This window comes from Lepidochelys kempii, chromosome 6 (assembly GCF_965140265.1).
Source record: "Lepidochelys kempii isolate rLepKem1 chromosome 6, rLepKem1.hap2, whole genome shotgun sequence".
NCBI classification, from domain to species: domain Eukaryota; kingdom Metazoa; phylum Chordata; order Testudines; family Cheloniidae; genus Lepidochelys; species Lepidochelys kempii.
This window is the reverse complement of record NC_133261.1, coordinates 12719849-12744349: the sequence shown is the minus strand read 5'-3', so window position 1 is coordinate 12744349 and position 24501 is coordinate 12719849. Positions and strand designations below refer to the sequence as shown.

At 57.5% G+C, this 24501-nt stretch overlaps 1 protein-coding gene across 3 annotated transcripts in view; it reads left to right on the top strand.

Annotated features, from left to right (window-relative positions):
• RAB15 (RAB15, member RAS oncogene family) overlaps positions 1–22701 on the top strand; it is a 30341-nt gene extending 7640 nt beyond the window's left edge. Inside the window, exons 1-7 of one of the 3 annotated variants that reach the window (XM_073346704.1) lie at positions 5216–5721; positions 7836–7896; positions 9258–9318; positions 10403–10480; positions 13285–13374; positions 13634–13699; positions 19368–22701. In XM_073346704.1, coding sequence (XP_073202805.1) covers positions 7850–7896; positions 9258–9318; positions 10403–10480; positions 13285–13374; positions 13634–13699; positions 19368–19526 — 501 coding nt within the window. In that variant the 5' untranslated portion in view covers positions 5216–5721; positions 7836–7849 and the 3' untranslated portion in view covers positions 19527–22701. Of the gene's footprint in view, positions 1–5215; positions 5722–7835; positions 7897–9257; positions 9319–10402; positions 10481–13284; positions 13375–13633; positions 13700–14036; positions 14124–19367 lie in introns of those variants that run through there. The other 2 variants (XM_073346703.1, XM_073346705.1) reach the window with 2 other exon arrangements.
• The last annotated feature ends 1800 nt before the right edge of the window (positions 22702–24501 follow it).

Sequence of the window (24501 nt, the reverse complement as noted above, 5' to 3'; positions counted from 1 at the left end):
GGGCTTTATGGGAAACCACAAGCAGGGGAGTGTAGGGGAGACTGGTATATGGGGTGGTGAGGAGAGCAGGGGTATCGGTGTGCGTATAGCGGTGGGAGGGGCTGGAGGGTGGGGGGGTGTAAGTGGGGGCATTTGGGGATGGTGGGAAGGGAGGAAGTGCAGGAGGTTGATATGTATGTAGGGGAGGGCACCTGGGACCAAGAGGGATTTGAGGGGGCAGGAGGTAGTGGTGTGAATAGGATGTAGGAGAAGGGATATCAGGGAGGCATTACAGGGACAGAGAGGTATGGGCACCTTGGAGGGGCAGATATAGGGGGGAAGGCTTAGATGACTTGTGGGAAGTGACTGGGGCCTTGAGAAATGAAGGAGAGGATGGGTTTGGGGGAGCGGAGGTTAGGGGGGCATGTGGGTTTGTGAGGCAGGCTCTTGTGGCCCCCTGTGGGGGGGTGCTGTCCATACACAGACGTGCCCCCATTACAGGCACAGTCTCTGCACTGCTGGCTCAGCCTGGGGGGTCGCAAAGCCCCTCCCAACAGGTGCCATGGGGCCAGCGTGCCCAGCTCGAGCGTCCGACCCTCACAGCCCCTTCCTAGGAGGTTTGTCCACGGCTTGCATGTGGCCTGCAGGCCGCTGCGGTTCAAAGGATCCCTGCAGTCGGGCGGGGTCTGTCTGTAACGGTAACCCTCCTCTCACTGGGCGCCCACTTCGTGACGGGGTCACGGGCTCCTTGCTGAGTGCCTCAGCCGTGTGCCTGGGCAGTGCTGGTACTAAAGGAATCCGTGTGACTGGCATGCGGGTAGCTGCGGTTTGCCACAGTGACTTTTGCCCCCCCCAAAAGCAGCTTGTGCCCCTCACTCCGACAGGGCTGTAATGCTGCCCCTTGGATCGCCCAGCCTTGGCCCGCCCCCAGGTGGAGCACGAGCGGCTGCACCTCTGCCAGGGTGTGCCATCTTCCCGGGAGATCGCGGGGAGGATACGAGGCCGTGCGCAGGACTGAAAGGACCCTGCGACCTCTGGGCCCGCAGCAGGCAGGGGCAGAGCACTAGACTGGCATGGATGCTGCCAGGAGAGGAAGATGAGGCCACTGGTCAGACCCAGGGGAAGGCTGGCTGGGCCGGCAACCTGCCTGGGCACTTGCTCCACCTCCCTCTGGCTTCGCCTGCCGGCTCTGCAGGGCAGCCCCATTGTTCTGCAGCTGTACAGCACCTGGCACACCAAGGGCCGTCTCCTGGGCAGCGTCGCAATACAAGGGATCAGACCCAGCTGTAAAATGGTCTGCAGTGGCGTTAATCCCCACTGCTTTGCAGAGGGCTCTGGGACTCCTGTCAAGCCCTTGCTGGCGTGTGGCCGGGCAGTGCTTCAGAAGCGTGGAGCAGCCCCTGGCACCAGCTGGCTGAAAGTTCTCTCCTGGGACTGTTGCTCTGGCGTAACTGCCCCCCAGAGCACCTCCTGAGTCCCTAGATAGTGCCACTGATGTGGATTGTGCCCCGTAGCACCGCCGCCTTGGGCTGTGCTGGTTAGCCCCTCCGGGGTCGAAGGATGAGACCTGGCAAGGTGGGTGGTGTAGCTAGTCAGCTGGGAAAGGCCTCCAGCTGAAGACAGATGGCTGGGGGTCTGGTGGCAACATCTCTGTGAGCATGGTCGGAAGGAGTCAGTCGTACTACATGGAACCACTAGGGTGACGGGTCCTGCTAAACAAGCACGCTGGCTTGAGAAGTGAGGCCTTGTGAATGGTCAGGCCCCTGGAATGGCAGGGCTGGAGACAGCAATGCGCTATGGGATGGGTGTCCCACTGGTGAATGGCAGGAATCGCCCCTTCCTTCCCCAGGAACACGTCCTGAAATGTACAGAGGAGAAATGAGCTATCTAGGCCCAGGCTCACGCTGATCACTGAGGCCTGTGCTGTTGCTCCTGGTATGAGCTTGTTCTCATGGAGACATCTAGCACTCCCTTGCTGTCTGTTCTAGATTAGCTCTTATGCTGTGCTCCTCACCGTCCTATCTGAGTGCCTTCCCGTTGTAAGGCCTCAGCAATGTGACTAACTTCTGTCGTGGTTCTCTCCTCTCCTCCCCACCAGAAGAGAGTGCAGGGAGTGGCTTGTTTTGGTCTGGTTTTCCAAAACATTAGAAGAGATTGTTCCTAGAAGCGTGCCTGGCCCTTGGAGCAAGGGTGGGGAAGGTTAGGACAGAGCTTAGTTCCTAAGGGAGTTTGATCCCCAGGCTGGGACCGGCCCCAGAGGACGCTCTGTCTCCTGCACAGATGGGCTTTGCCCTGGTGGCAGCAAGTCCTGCTGGCCTGAGAAGCGGAGCTGCCGGTTCTGCCAGGCAGGCAGCTCATAAGAGATTCCTCGAGTCCAAGGCCAGAAGGGACCAGTGTGATGATCTCGTCTGACCTCCTGCGTGACCCAGGCCAGAGACCTGCCCCCAAATCATTCCTAGTGCAGAGCTGTGAGAAAACCATCCAGTCTTGCTTTAAAGACAGTCGGCGACGGAGAATCCAACACGACACTGAACGTTAAGACATTGTCAAATATTGTATTGTGGATATGGATCTCTGCTCATACAGCTGCCGTGTGTACCCGTAATCTCCTGGGAATGACGGAGGTCTCTTAACTTCCTGCCAGGCTTAGAAATGCACAAAAACTAGCTTTGGAAGGACCCCAGGCCTCTGTCTGGGCGGGCCCAGTCCTGCCGCAGCAGCGAGCATGAATTGAAGGGGCTTACTTGAAACCCAAGCTGCAAAAGACACCCCACTGCTGCAGTCTCTAGCTACACGGCACAGCACAGCTGGGTCTGGCCTGCCTGCCCTAGGGGAGGTGTGGCCAGGCGCAGCCCCGTCTCTGGGATGGGCAGGAACTGGCACTGGGCTCAGGAGGGGATGCGCCTCTGTTGGGCTGCAGTGAGCGGGATGTCGCTCGCACAAGCCTCCGTCCACATGCAGCCGTGTGGGGCAGATTCGTAGGGCACCGAAGTGGGTGGACCACAGGTTTCCTGCCCAACTCTAAGGCTGGCCGATATTCTAGCTGCCCTGGGTAAATTCCAAATGAAGCTAGATCGATGTGAGCCGATTTTAAGTGTCCATACCTGGGTTAACTCTGATTGAACTAATTCAACTGGGTACGATTTGTGTGTCGATGAGGCCTCGGGTTGGATTTGCACCTTCACTGAACTCAAACAAAGCAGAGGAATCATTCTACTAGGGTCTGTAAAAATCCCTTTAAGCTGCTGAATGTTGGGCCTAAGCAACTGGCAGCATCCCACTCAGAGGCTGCTTTGCTGCATTGATCTTGGGGCTCTGGCTCAGCCAGGAGTCCAGGGATCCCTGGGTGGGCATCTCGGGCAGGAAGTCAGACTCGATAGTCAGAATGGGCCCTTCTGGCCTTGCTCTCTGGAAAGCAATCAGCCAATCTGGCAGGCCGGTGTCCTGGTGCTGGGCATGGGAGGCACCCTGCATACTGCTCCAGGTGACTGCGCAGAGCATGGGTTCCCTGATCTACCAGCACATAACGCAGGCTGGCTATTGCAGGTCCATCATCTGCACATCTTTGGAGGGTGATGGATGAGACATGACGAAGCTATTGTGATCGGAAACAGTGGCTGCGGCTATTTTTGGCTTCCTGAGGAGCTCTTGGGATGTTGAGCTCTGATTTGTGGGAGAGGTAGCTGGGCTCGGCAGCTATGGCATCTTGTAGCAAAAAGCAAAGGAAATGTGCATTTGTAAATGTGGTTACATTTAAGGTGTGTGTGGAGGGAAACAATCCTGGAGGGAACTAAAAACACTGAGTTTCCAATAGAACGAATAACCTCTTGTTCAGTTTATTTTATGTCTCCAAACAGTGGTGTATTGAGGACTGGGTTAGAGGTGCAAGCTATCACTTTAAGAGTTGGGGTGTTTCCTGGTTCTGTTTACTGGCTGGGGCGGGGGGAGGGGGTGTCAGCCTCAGCCTGGAAGAGGCTAAGCTAGTCCAGGGTGAGGCAAATGGGCCGCTCTGCCCTAGGGAGCAGCCTGCGTTGTGGGCAGCTCTGTGCGTTATCGTTCGGGATTCTAAGGAACACAGTCATGTTACGTTCCAGCAAGAAAATCTAACTTCTCTGTGTGTGCTGTGAACATAACACACATGGACATTGACATGGGCCCTGGCAGTGATGCCCAGCACTTTCCATAAAGACAGTTGCTTAACGCTTTGCAAAACTGTTCCCGTTCGGGCCGAGGCTTGGTGTCTGCTGCAGGCTGGATTTTACTGGAAAGTCTCAGCACAAAGGGTGCGGCCTTACCTGAGAGCAAAGCTAGGACGGAACAGTGAGTGTGGCCGGTGTCCAAATTCTTTCCCAACTGTTCCTGGTTTTAGCACTTCCCTGGTTTGGAGCCGGGACCCGAAATCTTTTCGAGTCCTGGGATCAGAAGGGCTCTTCACCTTCTCTGTGACAATCTGTTCAGATCTGGCCCCAGTGCTGAGCCATGGGAACAGCCACTTGCCCAGACACAGGAGAACTTGTGCTTGCTCTTAACACTCTGCCGACTCCAGTTGCATGGCACATGCTCCCAAACCTGTATGAGCTGCCTGGGCCGGCCAGCCAGCCTGCCTCCTGCATCAACATACTCTCGAGTCTAGAGAAGCTGCACTGGACTCGAGTCGGGACGTCACAAGTCTGAGCCCCTCTTCTGCTGCCTGTTGCTCATGCTGCTGTGCATTTCACAGCCCTTATTAGTAGGCTTCATATCCTGACTCTCCGAGGCAGGCAAGTATCTTCCCATGTCTTTCAGGTGACTTACATTTGCATAAGGTCACTTCTGGCAGAACTGGAAATAGGACCAGAGTCTTAGCTGCACTGCCTCTCAGAAAGCACCTGCCGAACCTATGTGCTTGGCTGTGCTGTTAGGAACCACGGCTCTGATTGCTAGGCCCCACTGCCGGCCCAGAGGAAAGGAATTCGGATTCCCAATATGCCACTGCTGTGTGTAGCCCACTGGCAAAGTGGGTGTTGCGTGATGTGCTGGTGGCTGGCCCACAGAGATCATAGAATCATAGAATATCAGGGTTGGAAGGGACCTCAGGAGGTCATCTAGACCAACCCCCTGCTCAAAGCAGGACCAAGCCCCAATTTTTGCCCCATGCCTAAATGGCCCCCTCAAGGATTGAACTCACAACCCTGGGTTTAGCAGGCCAATGCTCAAACCACTGAGCTATCCCTTTCCCCCCCCCCCCCCGATAAGTCTGTGTAGCCACCAGTTAGCACAGGTCTGTGAAACCTGCTACTCTTTTAGCACAGATGTTGGCCTCTTGTGCTGTGAAGGCGAAAGTTCTGGGTTCAAACTCTGACAGAAACTAGTGTGTGATTGTGTGTGTCACAATGCTGCTTATGGGGAAGGGGACACGTTGAGGAGGTCGAGGCAATTCCTGCCTCTTGAGAGCTTGACTCGGCAACCTTAATATCTTTTGAAGTATTCTGGTTTTAATGGGTTGTGGAGCCATGCTATCTGCTGCAAAACCCACAGCAGGGTTTGTTATAAGCCTAACGTCGCGTCCACTTTAAAATCCCAAAGGTCCTGTCTGCTTTGTAATCGGCAGGTCAGATCTGGAGCTGAGATAGAGGGGTTTTCTGGAAGACCTTAGCTGATCTGGCAAGGGGGTTCCCGAAAGACTTCACCTGGAGCACAGTGGCGATTCTCCACAATCCCCTCTCTTGAAGCAGCTTTGTGGAGAGCTGCTGCTGGTAGCAGGTAGCTCATTTCCGAGCTGGGCGTGGCCCCCTTCGTGCAACAAATGTAGACATGATGCTTTCAGCAAAAAGTCAGAGGTGGTTGTTATTGTTGGACCCCCATTGTGCTAGGCTCTGTACAACCACCGTAAAGCAGGCCAACGGCATATTGGGCTGCATTAGTAGGAGCATTGCCAGCAGATTGAGGGAAGTGATTATTCTCCTCTACTCGGCACTGGTGAGTCCACACCTGGAGTACTGTGTCCAGTTTTGGCCCCCCCACTACAGAAGGGGTGTGGACAGATTGGAGAGAGTCCAGTGGAGGGCAACGAAAATGATTAGGGGGCTGGGGCACATGACTTAGGAGGAGAGGCTGAGGGAACTGGGGTTATCAAGTTGCAGTGGGGGAGATTTAGGTTGGATATTAGGAAAAACTTTTTCACTAGGAGGGTGGTGAAACACTGGAATGCGTTACCTAGGAGGTGGAATCTCCTTCCTTAGAAGTTTTTAAGGTCAGGTTTGACAATGCCCTGGCTGGGATAATTTAGTTGGGATTGGTCCTGCTCTGGGCAGGGGGTTGGACTAGATGGCCTCCAGAGATCCCTTCCAACTCTGTTATTCTATGATTCAGTCTGCAGAAGAGAAGAGTGAGGGGGGATTTGATAGCAGCTTTCAACTATCTGAAGGGGGTTCCAAAGAGGATGGAGCTTGGCTGTTCTCAGTGGTGGCAGATGACAGAACAAGGAGCAATGGTCTCAAGTTGCAGTGGGGGAGGTCTAGGTTGGATATTAGGAAACACTATTTCACTAGGAGGGTGGGGAAGCACTGGAATGGGTGACCTAGGGAGGTGGTGGGATCTCCATCCTTAGAGGTTTTTAAGGCCAGGCTTGACAAAGCCCTGGCTGGGATGATTTAGTTGGGGATTGGTCCTGCTTTGAGCAGGGGGTTGGACTAGATGACCTCCTGAGGTCTCTCCCAACCCTGATATTCTGTGATTCTATGAAAGAGACCGACCTGAGCCTCTCTCCCTCTCTGAATAAGTGGGCTAGGAAGTGCTGAGGAGACATGCGTGTCAGGGACGGTGCCTCATCAACTAGCCATGCTTGGAAGCTTAATGCTAACTTCAGAGAGCAGGGGGCTGGCCGAGTTGAGTAGGCGATGCTCCCCTCCATCACTGAATTCCTGAAGCCCGTTTATGGAGAGCTGCAAACACAAAGCCCAGAGTACTGTCCCGTGCGACAGGGGAGCCCTGTGAAGCAGCGCTCTAAGCCTGCCTGTGCCAGCGTCTCCAGAACGCCGGCCTGCTCCCCGCAGGACAGTTGAAGATGATGCTGTTGCCTAGTGTGAGGAGCAGCCAGGCTGGGGCCGGGGCCCTGGCTTACCCAGACTGCATGCAGGGAACTGGAGCCTGTCCCACCCACATCCCAGAATCCTCCTCTAACGCCCAATAATGGGGGGTGGTTTGCAAACTCCTGGCTGAAATCCAACAGATCCTGGGGGGCTGCGGGAGCTTGGGGTTGGAGTCCTGGTGATGCGGGGTGCACAGATGCCAGTGGGGATTGTGGGATTGTATGGCTCAGGGGCACGAGGACCCTTGGGAAGTGGGGAGGAGGCTGGGCAGGAAGTGAGCTGAAGTCCAGGGCATCACAAGACCTTCATCCCCCTGCCCTCCTCTAACCACTGCACATGCTGCCCCCAAGGGGAATGCGCTGATGGAGCTGAGCAGAGTCCGGTCTGCTCTCCTGTCCATGCCCTGGCCCTCGCCCCGGTGTCCCAGACTGGCCGTGAGCTGGAGAGGAGACACTGGGCTGTGTCCAGCAGGCGTGGCTCCCACTGACTCCAGTTATACCAAGGCACCTTTCTAGCCCTCGGTGGGGGTGGGTGGGGGGGAGATGCTGGGTAGAGCATCCCAACGCAGTCACTAGTCTAGCACAGCCCGGGTGACATGGGACGCGTGGGCCAATGGACGTCTCTGCTTTCCGTGCCACACGCGCGTGCCAAGAGGGCGTGGCTGCCAATTGGCTGGGACACCTCCCCGTGTCAGGCAGGCCCCGTGCCGCGGCTCCTGCAGTGCGCTTGCTAGCAGCATGGCAGCGCCGCTCCCCATAACGCCTCTCTTCTCGCCTCTCGCCCCAGGGGTCGACTTCAAGATGAAAACCATAGAAGTGGATGGTATCAAAGTGCGAATACAGATCTGGTGAGTGCTGAAGCCGAGGGCCGGAGGGGTGTTGGGCAAGGGTGCGGTGATCCAGGGCTGGGACCCTGCTGAAGCTCACCAGCTGAGGTCCAGCTGGGCCACTACTTTGTTTCAAGACCTCTACAGAACAAGTGGCTGCTGCAGGGAGGGGTGGCAGTCAGAAGGGGGTGCTCTTCTCCCCCAGTGCCCCTGGGGTTGTTAAAGATACCCTGGCAATCTCTGCAAGAGCAGGCACATTGGTCTGCGTTTCCTGGCCCAATTCCATTACGGGTGTGTCTCCCTGAATCTCGCTGCCCAGTCTCCATCAGTTGCAGCATTCCAGTTCGCTTCCCACCCTCGGCTGTCCTGTAGTGATGCTGTGCTCAGTTCTTCAGCTGCCATGTCCCTCTGCAGAGGTGGCAGCATTGCAGTGGTGATGGATGTTGTATATGTAGTGTGTGAACTGCTCTGGGACCAAAGGTGCCCCGTAGACAGAAATCTCTCATTTGGGCAGCGGAGGCCGCAGACGGACCACTGCAGCTGGGGCTAGGAAAACTCCACCACCACAAACCAGCTGCTGCATGCTTGTCCATGGGTCGCAACCCTCCCGCTGCTGGCCAGTGCTGGAAGCAGGCTACAAAACTGAGTGGGCCATTGGCCTCAGCCTGCAGAGCCCATGCAGCTTCCTTAAAGGGCCTGGCTCTGAGCTGCAGGTCCCAGTGCACCAGCCAGCCGGAGGGCAGCAGATCGGTCCCAGGGCACTCTCGTGCTGTCTCTGTAGAGCGCTGGGTCGCAGGCCTGCCCGCCTTCCTGCCGACAGACCCTGCCAGTTCACAGAGAGGGTCTGGGGAAGGACAGAGCCAGAGATGGGAGCTGCTGGCTGCAGCGCTCCCTGGCAGAGGTGTCAGTGGCCACAGCTGTCCCGTGTCCATCCTGGCACTGCCCACCCACCCGCCGAATAGCCAGGTGACACAGCAGCTAATGGCACCTGGACAGAGCACTCAGATCCTCTCCCATCGAAGGTGGAGAGTGTGTGTGTTTGGGGCGTCTGGGATGAGCCCTGCTGTGTGTGCCCATCCGAGACCCTCGGAAGGTACTTGGCACTGCTGCCCCTCCCCTGGAATTCGCAGCTGCAGCACCGACGTGGGGCTTGGCTCCATTTGGACCAATGACCAGCCCCCACTGATGCCCCATGAGTCACCTGCCCCACGGCTTGTGCCCACCTTGGGTTTGCAGCTGCTCTCCCCCCTCCCCTCCCCGTGGCACTGTCTGTTCTGTGGCTCTTGCTCCCACCCTGCGGCAGTAGGAGGCGCTGTGTCCCCATCAGGGGTCATGGCGCCCAGGGAATGCCCGCAACTGACCCGACCTCTGCTCTGCTGCAGGGACACAGCGGGCCAGGAGCGGTACCAGACGATAACGAAGCAGTACTACAGACGAGCCCAGGTAATGCCACCGCCCTGGCTGTGACGGCGATACCGGGGGTGGGCGGCACACGTCTCTCTCTAGGCCAGACGTGGGCAAACTAGGGGCCACATCTGGCCCGCCGGACCGTCTTGCCTGGCCCTTGAGCTCCTGGCTGGGGAGGCTAGCCTCCAGCCCCTCCCCTGCTGTTCCCCCTCCCCTGCAGGTACACCGCCGCGCGGGCAGTGCTCTGGGCAGCAGAGCTGCGTGCTTCTGCAGGGCAGTGCCGTAGCATGTCTGGCTCCGGCCGCGCGGCGCGGCTGCCAGACATGCTGCTCTGAGCGGCATGGTAAGGATAAGGGGCAGGGGGCTCCGGTGGGGGGCAGTCAGTGGGACCCGTAAGACCTGCTGCTCAGTGGGTCACGCGACCCGGCAGATTCCTGATGACCCTCTGGCACCATTCCAGGCCAGTGTTTGGGCCCCCAGCTTTCGCTGCCCAAGGAGCCGAGGGCAAGATCTGCTCTGCCAGAGACTGAGGGAGTCGGGTGGGCAAATGGCACTGTGTATATGGGGTTCTCAGGGTGCCACCGGGAGCAGGCTTGTGAGAATCTCTGCCCTTCAAGGTTTCTGAATCAGGGCTAGGCTGATGGGGCTAGGGCAGGATCCTCCCCACCCTCCGAGCCAACCCTGCCCCAAAGAACTCAATAGACAAAGGATGGGAGGAGACACTGAGACGCAGGGACGGGGAAGGGATCCACCCAGGGTCACCCAGCAGGGTGCTGGCAGAGCTGGGGATGGAACCCAGGTGTCCAGAGTCTCAGGCCCTACCGACTAGGCCATGCTGGGTTCCCTTAAGGCTAATTGTGGCCTGTCCTAGGAGGCCACCAGGAGTCCCTGCCTACACCCCACTGCCTCCCAGGGAACGGGGGTCCCTGCCCACGCCCTGGTGCCTCTCGGAGGGCTGGGGACCAGAGGTCCCCACCCATGTCCTGGTGCCTCCCGGAGGGCAGGTGCACAGGAGCACATGTTATGAGGGAGGGTGGCCTCTTCTCTGCCCCAGTGCACTGTGGGTAAGACTATCCTCTGCTCCCCCACCCCATCCCCTGTGTGCTGGATCTTGTTGCAGGGGATATTCTTGGTCTATGACATCAGCAGCGAGCGCTCCTACCAACACATCATGAAATGGGCCAGCGACGTGGATGAGGTGGGAGTCGGCTCAGAGCCACTTGTCTTGCCTGGTGGCCTCTGGCTCCTGAGTGCATGTAGGGAGGGGGTCCCTGAGGCAGTGTCCTGGTCTGGACGGGCTGAGCGGGCGGCCTGTGTTTGGGCTGAGCCCTGAGCAGCGAGACGCAGCAAGGCCCCCAGCGGGGCAGTGATGGAGCTCAGAATAAGCTTGGAGCGAAGAGACTGTTTGCTCTGGGAAACTAACAACTGGAGTCTGGCTGCCAAGTAGGCTCTGCTGGAAGGGACCCTCTGGGGCAGTGAACAAGTCTGCAGCGGGCAGGGCCGGGGGACAGCAGGGGTCATGGGGCTCTGCCAGTGCGTGGAGTGGGTTGGCGATGGCCTGCAGTGCAGGGGATGAGCAGCAGGGGACTCTGCCAGTGTGTGCAGTGGATCTGCAGTGGCGGCAGGCAGTGCAGATTGGCGATGGCATGTGGGTTGCAGCCAACGTGCAAGGCAGGCTTGTGAGAGCAGCGAGCATCAGGGCACATGTGGCAGGAGAGTTGAGAGGGGGTGTCGATGCAGGGTACAGATCAGCCCTATGGAAACTGTGGGGCCTGTGGCAATGGGTTTGTAGACCGGCTGGTTTGAATTAGCTACCTCGTCACCCAGTGGGAACGGCTCAGGCACTCCCCCTGGGGATAGGGTGCAGGGCACCTGTGCCAATAGCCCCGGGGCAGTAACTCAGCCACAGTGCATCCAGAACGGGCCCCCATGGGGGCTGGATCCCCCTGCAGCAGCCGGGGCCATTGATTGAAGACCTGACCCCTTGAAATGCCCTCCCTGCAGCAGGCCAGGGCCTGGGGACTCGGAGCAGGCCTGCTGCCTGGCCTGTGCCCTGCCATGTGGGCATTGCTCCCAGCAAATGCTACTGGGGGTTGAGCCACTGTGGCCAAGGCCATCGTGAGCAACGGGTGATCCTGGGTGCCCAGTGGAGACCCCTTAGAAGGGCTCAGCTGTCGGATGGTGCTGAGCGCTGCCCTCTGGGTCTGGCCCCTTCAAGGGGTCTTAGCTGGGCCCCTGGGTCACTTGTCGCTCCTGGACATCTTGGCCTGTCGCTGCTGGGAGCCTGGGGTCGCTCCCTGCGGTGCGGCAGAGCTGGAGGGAGGCGGCGGCACTGGGCAGTGCACTAGTGCATGCTGGGAGCCCCGGGATTGATCCCTGCAGTGGGGTGGGGGGTGGCAGGGTATGGCTGGGAGCCCTGGGGTCATTCTCTGTGGTGTGGTGGTGCTGGGCGGTGGGGGTGGAGGGCGCTAGGCAGTGCCCCAGTGGATGCTGGGAGCCCTGGGGTCATTCCCTGTGTATCTGTGGAGCTTCAGGAGGGGGCCAGGCAGTGCCCCAGTGCATGCTGGGAGCCCCGGGGCCCTGTGGTGGAGCTATGGGAGGGCCGGGCAGTGCCCCAGTGCATGCTGGGAGCCCCGGGGCCCTGTGGTGGAGCTATGGGAGGGCCGGGCAGTGCCCCAGTGCATGCTGGGAGCCCCGGGGCCCTGTGGTGGAGCTATGGGAGGGCCGGGCAGTGCCCCAGTGCATGCTGGGAGCCCCGGGGCCCTGTGGTGGAGCTATGGGAGGGCCGGGCAGTGCCCCAGTGCATGCTGGGAGCCCCGGGGCCCTGTGGTGGAGCTATGGGAGGGCCGGGCAGTGCCCCAGTGCATGCTGGGAGCCCCGGGGCCCTGTGGTGGAGCTATGGGAGGGCCGGGCAGTGCCCCAGTGCATGCTGGGAGCCCCGGGGCCCTGTGGTGGAGCTATGGGAGGGCCGGGCAGTGCCCCAGTGCATGCTGGGAGCCCCGGGGCCCTGTGGTGGAGCTATGGGAGGGCCGGGCAGTGCCCCAGTGCATGCTGGGAGCCCCGGGGCCCTGTGGTGGAGCTATGGGAGGGCCGGGCAGTGCCCCAGTGCATGCTGGGAGCCCCGGGGCCCTGTGGTGGAGCTATGGGAGGGCCGGGCAGTGCCCCAGTGCATGCTGGGAGTCCCGGGGCCCTGTGGTGGAGCTATGGGAGGGCTGGGCAGTGCCCCAGTGCATGCTGGGAGTCCCGGGGCCCTGTGGTGGAGCTATGGGAGGGCTGGGCAGTGCCCCAGTGCATGCTGGGAGCCCCGGGGCCCTGTGCTGGAGCTATGGGAGGGCTGGGCAGTGCCCCAGTGCATGCTGGGAGCCCCGGGGCCCTGTGCTGGAGCTATGGGAGGGCTGGGCAGTGCCCCAGTGCATGCTGGGAGCCCCGGGGCCCTGTGCTGGAGCTATGGGAGGGCTGGGCAGTGCCCCAGTGCATGCTGGGAGCCCCGGGGCCCTGTGCTGGAGCTATGGGAGGGCTGGGCAGTGCCCCAGTGCATGCTGGGAGCCCCGGGGCCCTGTGCTGGAGCTATGGGAGGGCTGGGCAGTGCCCCAGTGCATGCTGGGAGCCCCGGGGCCCTGTGGTGGAGCTATGGGAGGGCTGGGCAGTGCCCCAGTGCATGCTGGGAGCCCCGGGGCCCTGTGGTGGAGCTATGGGAGGGCTGGGCAGTGCCCCAGTGCATGCTGGGAGCCCCGGGGCCCTGTGGTGGAGCTATGGGAGGGCTGGGCAGTGCCCCAGTGCATGCTGGGAGCCCCGGGGCCCTGTGGTGGAGCTATGGGAGGGCTGGGCAGTGCCCCAGTGCATGCTGGGAGCCCCGGGGCCCTGTGGTGGAGCTATGGGAGGGCTGGGCAGTGCCCCAGTGCATGCTGGGAGCCCCGGGGCCCTGTGGTGGAGCTATGGGAGGGCTGGGCAGTGCCCCAGTGCATGCTGTGTTGGGCTAACAATTTTTCCCTTCCCCCCCAGTATGCACCGGACGGGGTCCAGAAGATCCTCATTGGGAACAAAGCGGACGAGGAGCAGAAGAGACAAGTGGGCAGGGAACAAGGCCTGCAGGTGAGCGGGCCTCACAGTGCAGAGCATGTCCTGCTCCCCTCAATGGGTGCCCTTGCCCTTGCTCTTTGTGGGGGCCACAGCCCACAGACTCTGTCTTCCCGGCCCCACCCTACCCCCGGTCGGCCTCCAGCTGCTTGCGTGCTCCCAGCACTCAGAAGCGAGCATGCATGTCTGGAGGGGGAGGGTGGACTTGTCTTCACTGAGGTTGGCAATCGGTGCCCTGCTCGGTGACTGTCTAAGAGACTCTCTTGCCTTCCAGCTGGCTAAGGAGTACGGCATGGACTTCTACGAAACAAGTGCCTGCACCAACTTCAACATTAAGGAGGTGAGAGCCCAGCAGTGTTCTGAGATGGGAGGGCGGGGGGGCTTCTTTCCTTGCCATCAGACGGGCAGAGCTTGGAAAAGAGCCCAGAGCGGGTGGCTTCCCCTGCTCTCTCCAGACTGGATTTTGAGCTGATCCCTCAGCTGGCCCCACCAGTCTCCCAGGAGTTCTTCTTTGGCCCGGGTCAGAAACCAGCTGTTCTCCCAGAGTTGTTATTGTCTTGTCCCACGATCGTTGTCTCAGGCCAGGAATCTGGAATGAATTTGGCAACGTATACAAGGTCCTTGGTAACAGAATGATCCAAGGTGTCCAACCCTAAATAGCTTCACTTTCCTTACAGTAAGAACATCAGAACGGCCATCCTGTGTCAGACCAGTGGTCCGTCTCACCCAGTCTCCTGTCTTCCAACAGTGGCTTGTGCCAGGTGCCCCAGCGGGAATGAACAGAACAGGGCAATTATCGAGTGATCCATCCCCAGTCATCCAGTCCCAGCTTCTGGCAGTCAGAGGTTTAGGGACACCCAGAGCATGGGGTTGCATCCCTGACCATCTTGGCTAATAGCTATTGATGGAGATAACTTCCATGAACTTATCTCGTTCCGTTTTGAACCCAGTTATACTTTTGGTCTTGACAACATCCCTGGGCAACGAGTTCCACAGGTTGACTGTACGTTGTGTGAAGAAATGCTTCCTTTTGTTTGTTTTAAACCTGCTGTCTCTTCATTTCATTGGGTGCCTCTGGTTCTTCTTGTGTTATGTGAAGGGGTAAATAACACGTCCCTATTCACTTTCTCCATCCCACTTGTGATTTTATAGACCTCTGTCATCTTCCCCCCCTTAGTCGTCTCTTTTCTAAGCTGAAAAGTCCCAGTCTTATTAATCTCTCCTCACACAGAAGCTGCTCCATACCCCTAATCATTTTTGTTGCCTTTCTCTGCACCTTTTCCATTTCTAATATATGTTTTTTGAGATGGGGTGACCAGAACTGCACACAGTATTGCAGGTGTGGGCGTACCATGGATGTATATACTGACATTATGATATTGTCTGTCTTATCATCTATCCCTTTCCTAATGGTTCCTACCATTGTTAGCTCTTTTGACTGCTGCTGCACATTGAGCGGATTATTTTTAGACAATGACTCCAAGGTCTTTCTTGAGTGGTAACAGCTAATTTACATCCCATCATTTTATATGTATAGTTGGCATTCTGCTTTCCAATGTGCATTACTTTGCATTTATCAAATTTCATCTGCAATTTTGTTGCCCAGTCACCCAGTTTTGTGAGATCCCTTTGTAACTCTTCATAATTGGCTTTGAACTTAACTGTCTTGAGTATTTTTGTATCATCTGCAAACCTTGCCATCTCCCTGTTTACTCCCTTTACTCGATCATTCGTGAATATGTTGAACAGCACAGGTCCCAGTACAGATCCTTGGGGGACCCCACTATTTACCTCTCTCCATTCTGAAAATGACCATTTATTCATAGAATCATAGAATCATAGAATATCAGGATTGGAAGGGACCTCAGGAGGACATCTAGTCCAACCCCCTGCTCAAAAGCAGGACCCATACCCAATTAAATCATCCCAGCCAGGGCTTTGTCAAGCCTGACCTTAAAAACTTCTAAGGAAGGAGATTCCACCACCTCCCTAGGCAATGCATTCCAGTGTTTCACCACCCTCCTAGTGAAAAAGTTTTTCCTAATATCCAACCTAAACCTCCCCCACTGCAACTTGAAACCATTACTCCTTGTCCTGTCCTCTTCCACCACTGAGAATAGTCTAGAACCATCCTCTCTGGAACTACCTCTCAGGTAGTTGAAAGCAGCTGTCAAATCCCCCCTCATTCTTCTCTTCTGCAGACTAAACAATCCCAGTTCCCTCAGCCTCTCCTCATAACTCATGTGTTCCAGACCCCTAATCATTTTTGTTGCCCTTCGCTGGACTCTCTCCAATTTATCCACATCCTTCTTGTAGTGTGGGGCCCAAAACTGGACACAGTACTCCAGATGAGGCCTCACCAATGTCGAATAGAGGGGGACGATCACATCCCTCGATCTGCTCGCTATGCCCCTACTTATACATCCCAAAATGCCATTGGCCTTCTTGGCAACAAGGGCACACTGCTGGCTCATATCCAGCTTCTCGTCCACTGTCACCTCTAGGTCCTTTTCTGCAGAACTGCTGCCTAGCCATTCGGTCCCTAGTCTGTAGCTGTGCATTGGGTTCCTCCGTCCTAAGTGCAGGACCCTGCACTTATCCTTATTGAACCTCATCAGATTTCTTTTGGCCCAATCCTCCAATTTGTCTAGGTCCCTCTGTATCCTATCCCTACCTGCCACCGTATCTACCACTCCTCCCAGGTTAGTATCATCCGCAAATTTGCTGAGAGTGCAATCCACACCATCCTCCAGATCATTTATGAAGATATTGAACAAAACCGGCCCCAGGACCGACCCCTGGGGCACTCCACTTGACACCGGCTGCCAACTAGACATGGAGCCATTGATCACTACCCATTGAGCCTGACAATCTAGCCAGCTTTCTACCCACCTTATAGTGCATTCATCCAGCCCATACTTCCTTAACTTGCTGACAAGAATACTGTGGGAGACCGTGTCAAAAGCTTTGCTAAAGTCAAGAAACAATACATCCACTGCTTTCCCTTCATCCACAGAACCAGTAATCTCATCATAGAAGGCGATTAGATTAGTCAGGCATGACCTTCCCTTGGTGAATCCATGCTGACTGTTCCTGATCACTTTCCTCTCATGTAAGTGCTTCAGGATTGATTCTTTGAGGACCTGCTCCATGATTTTTCCGGGGACTGAAGTGAGGCTTACTGGCCTGTAGTTCCCAGGATCCTCCTTCTTCCCTTTTTTAAAGATGGGCACTACATTAGCCTTTTTCCAGTCATCCGGGGCTTCCCCCGTTCGCCACGAGTTTTCAAAGATAATGGCCAATGGCTCTGCAATCACAGCCGCCAGTTCCTTTAGCACTCTCGGATGCAACTCGTCCAGCCCCATGGACTTGTGCACGTCCAGTTTTTCTAAATAGTCCCTAACCACCTCTTTCTCCACAGAGGGCTGGCCATCTATTCCCCATGTTGTGATGCCCAGCACAGCAGTCTGGGAGCTGACCTTGTTCGTGAAGACAGAGGCAAAAAAAAGCATTGAGTACATTAGCTTTTTCCACATCCTCTGTCACTAGGTTGCCTCCCTCATTCATTAAGGGGCCCACACTTTCCTTGGCTTTCTTCTTGTTGCCAACATACCTGAAGAAACCCTTCTTGTTACTCTTAACATCTCTCGCTAGCTGCAGCTCCAGGTGCGATTTGGCCCTCCTAATTTCATTCCTACATGCCCGAGCAATATTTTTATACTCTTCCCTGATCATATGTCCAACCTTCCACTTCTTGTAAGCTTCTTTTTTATGCTTAAGATCCGCTAGGATTTCACTGTTAAGCCAAGCTGGTCGCCTGCCATATTTACTATTCTTTCGACATATCGGGATGGTTTGTCCCTGTAACCTCAACAGGGATTCCTTGAAATACAGCCAGCTCTCCTGGACTCCTTTCCCCTTCATGTTAGTCCCCCAGGGGATTCTACCCATCCGTTCCCTGAGGGAGTCGAAGTCTGCTTTCCTGAAGTCCAGGGTCCGTATCCTGCTGCTTACCTTTCTTCCCTGTGTCAGGATCCTGAACTCAACCAACTCATGGTCACTGCCTCCCAGATTCCCATCCACTTTTGCTTCCCCTACTAATTCTTCCTGGTTTGTGAGCAGCAGGTCAAGAAAAGCTCCCCCCCAGTTGGCTCCTCTAGCACTTGCACCAGGAAATTGTCCCCTACGCTTTCCAAAAACTTCCTGGATTGTCTGTGCACCGCTGTATTGCTCTCCCAGCAGATATCAGGAAAATTAAAGTCACCCATGAGAACCAGGGCATGCGATCTAGTAGCTTCCGCGAGCTGCCGGAAGAAAGCCTCATCCACCTCATCCCCCTGGTCCGGTGGTCTATAGCAGACTCCCACCACTACATCACTCCTGTTGCTCACACTTCTAAACTTAATCCAGAGACACTCAAGTTTTTCTGCAGTATCGTACCCTTTACTTCCTATCTTTTAACCAGTTACTGATCCATGAGAGGACGCTCCCTCTTATCCCCTGACAGCTTACTTTGCTTAAGAGCCTTTGGTGAGGAACCTTGTCAAAGGCTTTCTGAAAGTCCAAGTACACTATATCCACTGGATCCCCCTTATCCACCTGCTTGTTGCCTCCCTCAAAGAACCCTAATAGATTGGTGAGGCATGATTTTCCTTACAAAAGCCATGTTGACTCTTCCCCAACAAATCGTGTTAATCTCTGTGTCTGATAATTCTGTTCTTTATTATAGTTTCAACCAATTTGCCCGGTACTGAGGTTAGCCTTACCAGTCTATAACTGCTGGGATTGCCTCTGTAGGCCTTTTTAAAAATTGCTGTTACATTAATTACCTTCCAGTCATCTGGCACAGAGGCTGATTTAAGTGGTAGGTTACATACCACACTTAGTCGTTCTGCAATTTCATGTCTGAGTTTCTTCAGAGCTCTTGGGTGAATACCATCTGGTCCTGGTGACTCACTACTGTTTAGTTTATCATTTTGTTCCAAAACTTCCTCTAATAACACCTCAATCTGGGACAGTTTCTCAGATTTGTCACCTAAAAAGAATGGCTCAGGGATGGGAATCTCCCTCACATCCTGAGCCATGAAGACCGATGCAAAGAATTCATTTAACTTCTCTGCAATCACCTTGTCTTCCTTGAGTGTTCCTTTAGCACCTCCATCATCCAGTGGCCACACTGACTGTTTAGCAGGCTTCCTGCTCCTGATGTACTTACAAAAATTAACAGTAAATTGTTTTTATCTTTTGCTAATTCTTCTTCAAAGTCTTTTTTGGCTTGCCTTGTATTATACTGTTACACTTGACTCGCCAGAGTTTATGCTACATTCCAAAGCGTGGGCAGGTATTAAAGTCTGCTCCCAACACTTCTTGCAGAGTGGATATATCGTGGTCCCATCTCTATCGATTTTCATTCCTGTCCACAATCTCATGGTCGAGGATGCGATTTTCCGAGATGCTCTGATATTAGTCAGCGGATCTGTCATCTTTTGACCATTAATTTCAGCCAACATTTCCCTTGATAGGGTGTCAATGTCTTCAACTCTCAGTCCAACCTGAGTTCCTGAACTTTCAGCTTTGGCCAGGCTATCAGCTGCCTCGTTCCCACGTTCACCAACCAGGGTTGGAATCCATTGATAAGTCAGGGTATTGCCTTGTTTTCCAGTCATCTGAGCCGTCTTACTATTCGCCCTGTAGATAGCGTGGAGTAAGTTCTGCCCGCATTCTCTGGTCAGAGCCAGGATGGGTGGAGGAGCAGGAAGGGGGATGTGGAAGAGTGGGATGAAATGAGAACACAATGGTGAATGTCAGGAACTCTCCATTGTTTGCATCACAATAGCACCAAGAGCCAGCTGGAGGTCCTGGAGGGAAGATGGGGAGACCAGCATCCGAATCCCCCAGGTGCCAGCCTTATTGTCTGGCACCTTACAGTAGCATGGGCTGGAGGAGGGCAGGGTGAGGGGGTGCTGCCAGCCTGGCCAGAGCGCCTAATGCTGGGCTCTCTCCCGCAGTCCTTCACCCGGCTGACGGAGCTGGTCCTGCAGGCTCACAGAAAGGAGCTGGACGGGCTGCGCTCGTATGCAGCAGACGAACTGAACTTGGCTGAGCTGGAGGAGGAGGAGTGCAAACCCGAGGGGGTGGAGAACTCTCCCAAAGCCTGCTGGTGCTGAAGGGCCCCTCTGCTGCCCGGGTCTCCCTACGCTGCCACCGGCCTGCTCCGCTCCCTGCGCTGCTGGACTCTCCTCGGGCTCCCTGGTGTGTCTCCTTTGCTGTCCCCCGGGTCTGCTGTGCTCTGTAGGTTCCTTCCGACGTGCTGTGTGTGCCAGATGTCCCGGTGCATTTGTGGTGTCCTCCCCACCCTCAACTGGAGCAGGATCAGCCTCGCGTGCGGCCTTCCTAGGAGGCACCCACAGGCGCCGGCTGGGCTTCGACTCTGGCTGCACTATCCAGGGATCACTTCCTTGTGCTCGCAAGAACTCCATTTTGCTGCAGAGTGAAGTGGCCGGGACTGCTGGGCAGCCAGTGCCAGGCCTGGCCCCACACGTAACGTGGGCAGAGAGACTCTGGGAATCACCTCTCCTGCCCTTCCACTGCCAACGTGCCCTTCTTCAGGTGGGGCATCCACGGCTGTGGCTTCATAGAGGGGCTTTGTGGACATGCAGCTCTGGCTGTCGCAAACACTCTGCCTCCTTCTGCCAGTGTCCCCAGTGTCGCCAGCCTGAAGGCTCCCGCCTGGGAGCAGCGCTGCCGCAGACGCCTGTCCGTGCGCTGGGTGGCTCTGGGGCTGCCTGGGAGCAATAACCTCCGCCAAACTCTCCGCACCTGCTCGGCTTCCTGCCGTCTGGTGCCCAGACAGGAATCCGGGAGCCCCAGGGAAGTGGCTGGCCTTCCCAAGAGGCTGATCCCTTCCGGCTCTCGGCGGGAGCTGCGGCTGGCCAGTGCCCCTGCGAATGGGGCCACTCCTCTAGGTGCCCATGCTGGGTATAGGGGCCTTGTGGCCAGCTGCTGGGCTCCCCGAGGCCGGTGAGTGAGCGGGAGAGAGGAGGCATAGCATGTAACCCCGCGGGCCTGTCCCCAGCTGCTCAGTGCCAGTGTGGGCTCTGAGGCCATCCTGGGCCCTAATGGGATCACTGCTGTACTGCCCAGAGACTCCCGAGAGCTCTGGCAGCTAGTGGAAGGTGTCCCTTGGCTTGTCTCGGCTTGTCTGGGCTGGGAGGCATAAAGATGCCAGACCCTGGGATCGTTAGCCTGGCCAGGGGGCTAATGATCTCTGAAGGTTTGTTTGGCCGTGTCCCCCACAGGCCCGGGTAGAGGTGAACCCCTTGGGAGGACGTACACCGAGGCCTTCCTCCGCTCTGGACTGGCCGAGGATAGTCACGTCACGAGTCACTCAGGCCACGTGTCCAGTTGGCTGGATCCCGGAGGAGCTGTCTGCCACCTGTTTATTGCCCGCCCTGCCGGCCATCCAGAACGTGGCAGAGATCTAGAGCCAGTGCTGGGTCAGCCCATCCTGTTCCTGGCTCTTGCCTGGCCGGCCCAAGGCCTGGTGCACTTGGCATGTTCCCAGATTCTTGAGTCCGATCTGCCATCTTCCCTGTGGGACTGGGCCTGGCCCAGCCAGGGGGTGAGAGAGCATCTCTGGTCCGTGCCAGACTGAGCCTCTGCACTGCATGGTTCTGAGTCCAGTTCCCAGCCTGCGTCCAGGAGCTTCCGCAGGGTGGCCTGCATTTACACGCAGGGCAGTGAAACGGGGGCTGTCCTGTCCATGCCACTGGGAGCTGAGCTGTAAGGCATATCCCTGCTGGCGCTGCTCCTTGCCAGCCAGTGCCCGGCTGGCAGACAGACCCTGCTTGCTTTGCGCTCTGCCCCTCTGTCCATTTCTTTGGAGGCTCTTCAGAGCCGGCAGACACCACTTAACCAGCCGGGAAATGGGTTTGTGCCCCCGCCCCCACAAAATGCTCTTTATTTTCCACCCCTTCCCCCTTCTGGTGTCCGAGAAGCAGGGGATTGTGGGAGCCTCAGGAGGGATGGGGGTGGGGGTCTCACTTTGCAAGTATTAACCCTTTCTGTGCCCGTGCTGGCAGTTATCCACTACACCAAAGGTGGTGTCAGATGTATGGGCAGGATTGAGTGTCTTCCACATGCCCTGCTCGAGGAGGGCTGCTGGGCTAATCAGAGGCCTTGGCTATGGCCCTCCCCCACCATCCCTGGTCATCTGAGGCCCTGGGCAGGGCAGGCCCGGGAGAGCGCTGCCTGCTGCAGTCCACCCTATTGTCCCACCACAAGGGGGCGCTCTCCGTAAAACCCAGTGGGGACGTGGGGCAGCAGTGCAGGTTCAGGAGCCCTGCAGGAAAGCAGGTGCTGAAGCCAGAGGGCTGGGATGCGATCGGCTCAGCTCTCCTGCCCCTCCCTGGGCCGCTCGCTGCCCCTCCCTGGGCCGCTCGCTGCTGGCGAGGCGCCCCGGAGCCCTCATCTGAAACAAGGGGGGAGCAGGGGCTCGCAGAGCGCTGCAAAGGGGAGAATGCTGCAGGCGAAGGCTCACTCCGTGCCCCTGCCAACGGGCAGTGGAGGGGGGCAGAGCATGCTGCTGGGGGAGGGGGAGAGGGCGCCCGTCAGATCCTTCCTTCCTGCTGGGGTCGCCCCATCCAGCAGGGATCTAGGAATCCACCCGTGTATTTCCGCACTCAGCCTCAAGGCTGCGCTCTGAACCGAGCTGGGAGCTGCTGCTGCCAGAGGTCTTTAGGCTCCGGCTCGCTCTCCCCTAGCTGCATGGCTTCTGGGGGGCTCCATGTATCCGCGAAAGCAGCACTGACTGCCCCACGCAGGAAGCCTTGGCTCTGGGGGGCGGCGGGCCTGCTTCTCTTAGGCATTGCCTGGGTAGGTCCTGTTGCTGGTGCTGGACCGAGAGGCGATGGTCTAAACCTCTCTGCAGCTGCTGTGTTGATGAGCTGGCTCGGTGCAGAGCACCGTGAGTTACCCTGATGCCGGGTGGCAGTAAGATTGCGCTATGGGCGGTCAGATTCCTAGAGAAATGCTCCCAGCTCCTCGATCCAACTCTTCCAGGCTTCCTCCGGTGCATGGATACTGCAAGGCCCCCTGAGCCAGGCGTCCTGCCTGCCCCATGTCCTGTTAGCCATGGATCTTTGTCTCCAGCAGCGACTGTCTGTGCATCCCGTCCTGAGGTCCTGTTTGAAAACACAAAGCTGCCCCCGTGAGTCCTCGGCTGTATGTGTCCCCCTTCCGCCCGCGGCGCCCTCTGCCCGCCCGGGGGGCCTCCTGTGACCTATTCCTGGAGTTCATTATTTTAGACACAAACGTTTACAAAATAAAGGTGATTTCAAAGTGGGGAGGGAGCTGCCTCATTCCTGCCGCTTCTCTCTGGGGTCTTGCCACCTGGAGGCGGAGCCCTGAGAGGAGGAATGGGACTGGAGTGAGTTTTAGGGCCTGGCCCAGGTGGGCACCCAGATGGCCAGATGCTGCTGCTGCCTCTTGCTGGCGCCAGCTGCTCTCTGGGGCTGGGTGGACAGTGCAGGCCCTGATATGCACGTCTCTCCTGGCCCCGGGGTGCCCTGGGGCACTGCAGCTGCCCTGTAAGGCATATCCCTGCGAGGCGGTGCGTTGAGCTGTTCCTTGCCAGCCCGTGGCCAGCTGGCAGATGGACGGGGGTGGGGACAGAGCTGCCGTGGTTCTGCAGTAGCTGTGAGCTGTCTGTCCGCACTGGCCAGCTCTGCCCAGCAGGGTGGCACAGAGGGTCGGTAACGCAGGCGGGAGTCTGGCCTGGAGCCACCCCGTCTTGTGAGATGTTCTGCAAGTGCAGGCTAAGAGTCTTTCCCCCCCTCCCGCCCCGCCCCACCCCGCCTGGGCAAAGCCAGGACTGACCCCAGGCTTGGATGCTACAGACGGTAACGCACTGTTCTGTGTCCGCAGTGGCCTGGGGCAGCTGTCCATGGGCACTAGCAGCAGCCAGAAGATAAAGTCGGACGTCAAACCCTTGTCAGCGTGGGCTCTGGTTTCTCCCCTGCCCCAGGGGCGGCTCTGGTTCCAGGCAGCTGCACGAGGACCCGGTGGGCCGGCAATCGGATCCCACTGTCAGTAATTCCAGCTGCTTCCGCCTGGGGCGGGAGGAGCTGAGCACCTAGGGGGCATTCCCTTGGGGGGGGCCAGGACAAGCACCCAAGGGTGTTCCCTTTCCCTGAGGGTGGGGTGTCAGATGGGCTGAGCACACAGGGGCAATTGTTTGTGCTGAAACTCAGGGCGGAGCTGGAATTTTGGCTCCCAAGCAAGCCTTGACCCTGGGTCTCCTACGGCGTGTAAGTGAGAGCTCCTGGGAGCCGGGCGTAGGCACCAGCTGCTGCAGCAGGGTTTGTGGTTCCCCGGCCCCGGAGGTGACAGCAGGACAGAGCTCCGGGCACTGGCCCCGCTGAGAGCACATGTGCTGACGTCCACTTGCGGGAAATGAGCTGAGCTCCTTGTACACCTGCCTGGCACACGGGCGGAGCCCTGGGCAGCCACAGGGGTGGCCTGCTAGCACCTTGGCTCACCCAGCTGTCCTTCCCCGGCTGGCTGTGAGCTGCAGCTCCCACCAGCACCCCGGGCCTAGTCTAGTCTGGCTCTTAGAGGAAAAAAAACCCTTTGCTGGACCCTCTGCCTTGGCAGCAGGAGCAGAGCCCACTCCTGGCAGTGTGTGTGTGTGTGTGTTGGGGGGGCGAACCACACGAACCTCCCCCCGGGGTGTTGTTGCCCATGGCAGCAGAAGCTGAGGCAGGAGGCAAGCCTGGCAGGACAGCACTGGGGCGACGGAGGGAGCTGGGCCAGCCTCAGGCCCAGCCAGTCCCCGGCCATGCGCTGGCCCAGACTTTCGCTCAAGCTGCTGGCTGCGGTGCCAGCATCTGAGCTTGTTCGTTTACAGTCCGGCTCCAGCTGAGGTAGCCGCAAGAAAAACCTCCATCCTCTGCTCAGCCCTGCAGCTTGGAGAGGTGTGAGCTGGCCCCCATCTATCTCCCGTGGGGGGTGAGCTTCACCCTTCCAGCACTGTGAGGATTGTGAATGTCTCTCCCATTCACTGGTTAGCTGCTCAGGGTGTGGCTGAGCTCTCCCCTGACATCCAGCAACCCCAGGGGGATTTGCATAGACACTCCCACTCTG